Below are 8,347 nucleotides of genomic sequence, written 5' to 3' on the forward strand. Positions count from 1 at the left end.
GGGAAGGGGGCAGAAGAATGTGGGTAATGATAGCAATTCAGGCCAGGCTGTGACCCACAGGAAAGAAACCCACTGTTTGTTTGGAAAATGCTCGGAAATAAATGGTGGTGTTTCTTTGGGAAACACCCAGAAGGACTGAGTTATTGAAATCTGATGAAGGGGAATCCTGAAGACAAAAGTATTTGATCTCATTAGAAGTGACTCCAAAAGATAAAGGACCCCTAAGTGTGCATTGGGGGTTCTAGATGGTGATGAGACCATCTGCCTATGCCTACCTCAGCAGAGCTGGATTCTCTCTAAAACCGTCCACCAAGCCAGGCGTGCAGGGAAGACCACCGATATGCACCTTCTTTTTTCAGCACCGAATTCTAAAGCATAATGAGGAAACTGGGGACCCCAGGGTGCGATCTACCTGTATTTGTACGTGCTGTGCCTGAGTTTGCTCTGCAGTTTCCCCATTATAGTCCAGAGCCTACACAAGGCCTTCTGAGGAAGCGCGGGTTTCAGCTGGCTACCAAGTAACAGCATCCCTTGCGGTCAGCCGGGAGGTGTGTTGCCTGTGCAGAGAACACACACGCTGAATTTTGTTAGGTCCAACATCAGTGCAGTGATTCTTTCCTTCTTCCTTTCTTTGTGTGTGTGTGTGTGTGGTACATGTCTTTTTTAAAAGGGGGATTAACTGTGTGCATTTGGCTTTTTTCCTTCGCCTGCTTCATTCTTTTGGGCCTAGGATTGTAGCTGTCAATATAGGTTCAGCAGCTAAATCAAAACTAGGAAACTAGTTAGGAGCCTGCCACAGAGGGCCTCTGAAAGGCTCTGCCCTGCAGACTATTAAAGCAGATGCTGAGACTTATGGCCAACTGTTGGGCAGAGTGCATGGAATCTTATGAAAGAAGTGGGAAATAGTAGAATCTGGAGAGGACAGGAACCCCACAAGGAGAGCAACAGAACCAAAAAATCTGAGCACAGGGGTCTTTCCTGAGACTCATACTCCAACCAAGTACCATGCATGGAGATAACCTAGAACCCCTGCACAGATGTAGCCCATGGCAATTCAGTGTCCAAGTGGCTTACATAGTAATAGGAAAAGGGACTGTCTCTGATATGAACTGATTGGCCTGCTCTTTGATTACCTCCCCCTGAGGGAGAAGCAGCCTTACCAGGCCACAGAAGATGACAATGCAGCCACTCCTGATGAGATCTGATAGACTAGGATCAGAAGGAAGGAGAGGAAGACCTCCCCATCAGTGGACTTGGGGAGGGGCATGTGTGGAGAATAGGAAGGGAAGGTGGGATTGGGAGGGGAGGAGGGAGAGGACTATGGGGGATACAAAGTGAATAAAGTGTAATTAATAATTTTTTTTTAAATGTGGAAAGGAAATCAATGAAACAAATATTTGGGAACAACTGGGATAGAATCAGAGGGAAAAAATAATTTTTTTGGTTAAAAAAAAGAAGGGGGGGGGCTGGTGAGATGGCTCAGAGGTTAAGAACACTGGCTGTTCTTCCAAAGGTCCAGAGTTCAATTCCCAGCAACCGCATGATAGTTCATAACCATCCATAGTGAGATCTGGTGCCCTCTTCTGGTGTGCAGGCTGAACACTATAATTAATAAATAAATAAATCTTAAGAAAAAAAAAAAAGTAGTTCTTGTATTTGAATTGTTTAAAAACAAAACAAAACAAAACAAACCTAAGAAGAGCCAGGCAGTGGTAGTACACACACCTGGAGGCAGAGACAGGCAAATCAATGCCAACCTGCTTTATAGAGTTTCAGGACAGCCAGGGTTACACAGAGAGAGTTTGAATTAAACAACAACAACAACAACAAACAACTAAGAATTACTTTATGTGTGCATGTTTGTGTTTACATGTGTTCATGTGTGAAGGTACATGTGCATGTGTGTGTATGTATGTGAATGCCAGAGTGTGACACCCCAACCTTAGGTGTCATTCCTCAGGAGCCATCTACTTTGCTTTTCAAGACAGGGTCTCTCCCCAAGACTTAGGGAATTAGGCTGGGCTCTGCCTCTGTCCACCTCCCCAAAACTGGGATTGTAGGCAAGTGCCACCATACCCAAGTTTTTCTCTAGATGCTATGAACTAAGTTTCGGTCCTCATGCTTGTGTGTCAAACACTTACCAATTTAGCTATTTTTCCAGCCCATCAATATTATTCATTCATTCATTCATTGATGACAGGGTTTCTCTGTGTAACAGAGCCCCGGCTGTCTTGGAAGACTCTCTGTAGACCAGGCTGGCCCCGAAATCACAGAGATCCACCTGCCTCTGGCTCCTGAGTGCTGGGACTGAAGGCAGTACTGTACCACCATGTCCAGCTCTCAGCAATTATTATTATTTTTTTAAAGATTTAAGTTTTTTTTTTAAGATTTATTTATTTATTATGTATACGATGTTCTGCCTGCTTGCCAGAAGAGGGCACCAGATCTCATTACAGATGGTTGTAAGCCACCATGTGGTTGCTGGGAACTGAACTCAGGACCTCAGGAACAGCTGACAGTGCTCTTAACCTCTGAGCCACCTCTCCAACCCAGCAATTATTTTTAAACTGATTTAAATATTACATGTGGTGGGGAGTTTGGTTTCGTTAAAAGCCCAGTTATGTTATGTGAATATGTTTTTGTTTTAATCCAGGTGTGGGATATGGGGCTGCTTCAGACTGTCCACAGCCGCTAACTATGTTTTGTCTCATGCTCTAGAAGGAGTGTGATTTTTGCCAGCTGCACAGTTTATGTTTGGAATTCTGGGGACTCTCGAGAGGGTATAAGTGCGAGAGCCCCCAGAAGGCCTGTGGCGGTGGCTGCTCTCCCTGCTGCTGCTTTTGCTATTGCTGGATGGCTGGTTGCTGGTTGGAGATACTCTGAGGATGGAGATTGCACTTGCCCCATCCTCCCTAGTAGGAAGTAGTCCAAAGAGGTCTATACCTCTTTTTCCCTCTAACATTCTTTCTCACTTACATAGTGTTGGGGGGTTAGAAGGGATTGCAGTGGAAGAGACTGGTAAATATAAGAACTCAATAAAGTAGTCAAAAAGGCTGGTTACAATTATACAATATGAATGTGTATAAATGATACATAATGTTCTATTAGTATGTATAATTTTGTCCTTATGAACTAGTTAAAAAGACACTTTTTTTTCATAAAAATACTAAATTCAGGCCTGGAAATGTGGTTCAGTGGTAGAATACAGAGCTTGTCTAGCATGTACAAGACCTGGATTTGATCCCCAGCAAACACACACACGAAAAAAAAAAAATAGCAAAACCCCCAGTTCCAAGAGATCTGATGCCTGTTTCTGACCTTTTTATTTTTTAAGATTTATTTATTTATTTTATGTACATGAGTGCTCCATCTACACGTGCACCTGCATGACAGATGATAGAAGAGGTCATAAGATCCCAGGATAGATGGTTGTGAGCCACTATGTGGTGGGAACTGAACTCGGGATCTCTGGAAAAGCAGGCAATGTTCTTAACTGCTGAGCCATCTCTCCAGCTCCTGCTTCCAACCTCTTCAAGTACCAGGCAAGCACATGGTGCACTGGTAGGCACATACATATAAGCAAAACATTTATACACATAAAATAAATAAATCTTTAAGAAAATTAACAACAGGTATTAAAACAAATGTTGGTATACACATGCTCACCAGGCACTCCTCACAGCAATCAAGAGATGAAAAGACTTCATCAAGCAAGGCATAGTTGCACATGCTCTTAATCCCAGCAGTCGCAGGCAGAAGCAGGCAGATAGACCAGCCTGGTCTACACTGACAGTTCCAACAGATTTATAGATGGATACATAAACAAAATGTAGCCTAGCTATAGCAAAACAAACAAGAATATAGAAGACATTACGCTAAGAAAAAAGACTAGACATACTAAACTACATGATGCATGATCCCACCCACAGGAAACAGCCAGTCTGATAGTCTACAGTGACAGTGAGTAGATTGGTGGCCGCCAGAATATGGGCTTGTGGAGATGGTGTGTGTATGTGCTGCTTACTGAAGACAAGGTTAACTTCGGGAGGGATACAAATGTCATGCAACTAGAGAGTGGGTGACCACTGCACAAGACCATCTATGTCATGAGTGGTAAATGTTACGTTACATGTACTCTACCACAGTGGATTAAATACTATGAGCATGCAGTTGAAAATAAATATATTCTGTATTAGCAAAGCTTCTTTTGCAATTAAAAAGTCATTGCTGTTGTCTGTATTTGTGGGCACACATGCCCACAATGCATGATGCGCACATGCATCATGGTGAGGGTCAGAGGTCAGAGAGAAACTTTGTGGGATCACTTCCCTCCTTCCACCTTCATGTGGGTTCTTCATGTGTGAACTCAGGTTACCAGGTTTATGCAGCACATGTCTTTACCTGCTAAGCCATCACACTAATCCCAGAAAAGCTTCTTGAAAGAGAAGAGCCTCCGTTACTCTAAGAGTTAGAACCTTCCTCACTTGTCTTCAGCAATTTCTTTGCCTCACTTTCTAATACAGCACACCAGCATTATGAGGTTATTATGCAACCAGAATATTATGCACACAAGTGATGACAACACTGACGAGACCACGGAGCTAACTACTAGCCCAGCAGTTCTCAAATCCAGGGCACTGGGGGCAAGTCTGAGTCTCTCAAGGAGTCCAGAAGCCTCCCTTCACCGTCACCGTGGTGTAAGGACTGCTTTTCTTTCTCTACATTTTATTGCAGTATACTGTGATACACAGCTGAGCTTGGTCTGTTACAAGGAACTCCCTTTTCTCTCTCCACCTGATCTGGTAACTCCAGATCTTGGAAGAAGGGTCGTATAGCCCTCAGGGAAGATTACAGATCAGACCCTCTCCAGGTAAGAAAACCTGCGAATTCCTGGAAATACCCCACCCTATACCAAGGAAAGCTTAGTTTTCAGCAATGCCCTTCAATTGAACCTACAGCTCTTCCCCACACCCATAGGATAATTAAGTTCTATGTTCTCCTTCCTGTGATGGGACAGTGCTACTGCATATAAATGAGGTACTGTCCCACTACATGTAAATCAAGTATTCCCAGTACTCCTGACCCCAGCAAGTCAAACACATTCACTCTAGAATCCCTCCCACTGCTCAAGGTTTGTAAGTCCCTGATTTCACAAGAAATAAATGTGCATGCTGAATGTTACATGTTACCATCAACCTTCCACCATGGCCGCCTGAGATTCATCATTTATTCTAAGCAGGGAAGGCTTCCCTCCTCCCTGGAGATTCAGTGCTGAGCTCCCGGGGTTTGGTTGCCAATTAGGCTGGCTGGACATGCCTGACTGCTGAGAGCTGCTGGATTGCCAGAGGCTTGACTGCTGTTTGGTCGACCATATGATGCCAGCCGCAGTGAGCTTCCACCTTGTGAGGCACTGCCTTGGCAGCCACAGAGCCGCTTCCCAGGCTTGCACCTCACCAGACCTGCCCTCCTGCACACTAGGCCTGTGTTTTGCTGCAAGCTGACGAGGCACAGGCTCTTGCCTGCATCCCTGCTAATGGTCTATAACACATCAGTATCAGATCTGAGTTCTGGAACTCCTGAATTTCTACTACCTGATACCAGCAATCTTGTTTTAAACGGCTATCTATAACACCCAGTTGGAAAACTCATTCCCACCTGCCCTGGTTAGACCAAAGCCTTGCCTAGCACATGGGCCTTGCCCTAAAGTGCTCTAGACATTTTCTGAGAAAAATGGAACTCCAATACTCGGGTCGCTCTGTTCTTCATCTGGAATCTGACAGCTGAGTTCTAGACTTCCACCGGATGGAGAACGACACAGTATAGTATTTGTTCAATAAGGACTTTTTTTTGTACCCCAAATGGCTTGCACAGTATGACAAAAATATTTGTTGCAATCTCTTCCAATTCAAACATCGTGGGATGTCCTGTGATAGGCCACATGATGGACTAAAAGGAAAGGTTCCAGGATAGCATCCCGAAGACCTGAGCTGTGCTTGTTTATAGAGATGCAAAGATGCAGGGCTGCCCATCTGCCAGCTTAACCCGCGTCCAGCACTGTCATCAAACTACAGACAGGTGCTGCCTGTAGATCTAGGTCACCGGAAACCATGAGGGCTATAAGCATATTTAAAATCAATTGGATTCTTAGTGGGTATCTTCACCGGGGAGATGTTCTTCGGAAGGGTAATTTGGCATTACTTACCCCCAAAGCAACCGGATCTTCTTTGTGAGCTGCTGTATTTGATGATCTGTAGTTCATTCAGCCTTCAGAAACTGGTCAGACAGGCACTTCCTAATCTCTGTAATTAATGAATGGACGCTCAAGTTAATCTCCTCTCTAAGCATATGTTTGCACCAAGGAGATTTACAACACGGATGTAAATAAGAACCTCCTTTAATTAAAAAGATTATTAGTGTAGTTTTTGCCCTCATAAAAGAAATAGCACACAAATTTCCAAGAGTGTATAAGCCTCATCTCCATCAGTGGGGTAGAGTATAACACGGTGGTAACTACACACGTATTTGTTTTTTGTTTTTGTTTTTGTTTTTGTTTTTTTTGGGGGGGGGCTTTTTTGTTGTTGTTGTTTTGAGATAGAATCTCATGTAGCCCAGCCTGGCCCCAAACTCACAATGTAGCCAAGGATGGCCCTGAACTTCTGGTTCTCCTGCTTCTACCTACTGAGTGCTGAGATTACAAGCACTTGTCCCCAGCATAGTTTATCAATGCTGGGGATGGAACCCATAGCCTCATACATGCCAGACAAGTGCTCTACCAAACAAGGCGCTACCATCCCAGCCACTATGTGTCTACTTTTAAATGTGGGCGATAGAAACAGTGAATTATGTGAGTAAGCTTTTGGTGTTGCTCACAGTATAGCACTCCTGTCCATCAACAATCTTTAGGGTAGGCTGCTCACTTCAGAGCTCACTGTTTTTGTGAAAAAGGAAACTTCCCCATTTTGAATAAGTATGACTCATGAAGTTATGAACAAAGTGCTTTAAAAAATTATGCTTTACAGGAGACAACTTCCTGAACAGAGCACCAGCAGCTCAGGCTCTAAGAGCAATGATCAATAAACGGGACCTCATGAAACTGAAAAGCTTCTATAAAGCAAAGAACTCTGTCATCAGAACAATACGACAGCCTACAGACTGGGAAAGCATCTTCACCAAACCCATATCTGACAGAGGGCGGATATCCAGAATATTTAAAGAACTCAAGAAGTTAAACATCAACAAATCAAGCAATACAATTAAAAAATGGGGTATGGAGCTAAACAGAGAATTCTCTGTAAAGGAATATAGAATAGCAGAGAAACACTTAAAGGAATTGTTCAGTGTCCTTAGTCATCAGGGAGATCCAAATCAAAACAACCCTGAGATTTTACCTTATAGCCATCAGAATGGCTAAGATCAAAAACTCAAGTGACAATGCATGCTGGAGAGGTTGTGGAGAAAGGGGAACCCTCCTCCATTGCTAGTAGGAATGTAAACTTTTACAACACTTTGGAAATCAATCTGTCACTTTCTCAGACAATTAGGAATAGTGTTTCCTCAAGATCTGGCTCCTAGGCATATATCCAAAATATGCTCAAGTACACAACAAGGATATTTGCTCAACCATGTTCATAGCAGCTTTATTCATAATAGCTAGAACCTGGAAACAACCCAGATGTCCCTCAATGGAAGAATGGATACAGAAAGTGTGGTGCATTCACACAATGGAATACTACTCAGCAATTAAAAACAAGGAAATAATGAAATTTGATGGGATCTAGAAAAGATCATCATGAGTAAGGTATCCCAGAAGTAGAAATACACACACAGTAATACTCACTTGTAAGTGGATATTAGACATATAATATAGGATAAACATACTAAAATTTCTACACCTAAAGAAGCTAAGCAAGAAGGGGGACCCTGGGTAAGATGATCAATCCTCACTCAGAAAGACAAATGGGATGGACACTGGAAAGAGAAGAAAACAGGAAACAGGACAGGAGCCTAACACAGAGGAACTCTGAAAGACTCCACACAGCAGAGTATCAAAGCAGATGCTGAGACTCATAACCAAGCTTTGGGCAGAATGCAGGGAATCTTATGAAAGAAGGGGGAGATAGTAAGACCTGGAGAGGACAGAAGCTCCACAAAGATAACAATAGAACCAAAAAATCTGGGCACAGGGGTCTTTTCTGAGATTGATACTCCAACCAAGCCCATAGCAGCTCAGTATCCAAGTGGGTTCCCTAGTAAGAGGAACAGGGACTGTTTCTGACAGGAACTCAATGGCTGGCTCTTTGACACACACACACACACACACACACACACACACACACACACACACACA

The 8,347-nt window shown here is 43.4% G+C and overlaps 1 protein-coding gene across 4 annotated transcripts in view; it reads right to left on the reverse strand.

Annotated features, from left to right (window-relative positions):
• The window catches only part of Wdr31 (WD repeat domain 31), a 21,390-nt gene that overhangs the window by 10,350 nt on the left and 2,693 nt on the right, over positions 1-8,347 (reverse strand). For all 4 annotated transcript variants that reach the window (XM_055611739.1, XM_055611736.1, XM_055611738.1 and 1 more), the window contains exons 2-3: positions 6,203-6,299; positions 413-557 (exon numbers count right to left, since the gene is read on the reverse strand). In XM_055611739.1, the coding sequence (XP_055467714.1) occupies positions 413-528 (116 nt within the window). In that variant the 5' untranslated portion in view covers positions 529-557; positions 6,203-6,299. The remainder of the gene's footprint in view (positions 1-412; positions 558-6,202; positions 6,300-8,347) is intronic.

Source organism: Psammomys obesus, unplaced genomic scaffold (genome assembly GCF_907164565.1).
Source record: "Psammomys obesus unplaced genomic scaffold, mPsaObe1.curated_primary_1811, whole genome shotgun sequence".
Lineage (NCBI taxonomy): Eukaryota > Metazoa > Chordata > Mammalia > Rodentia > Muridae > Psammomys > Psammomys obesus.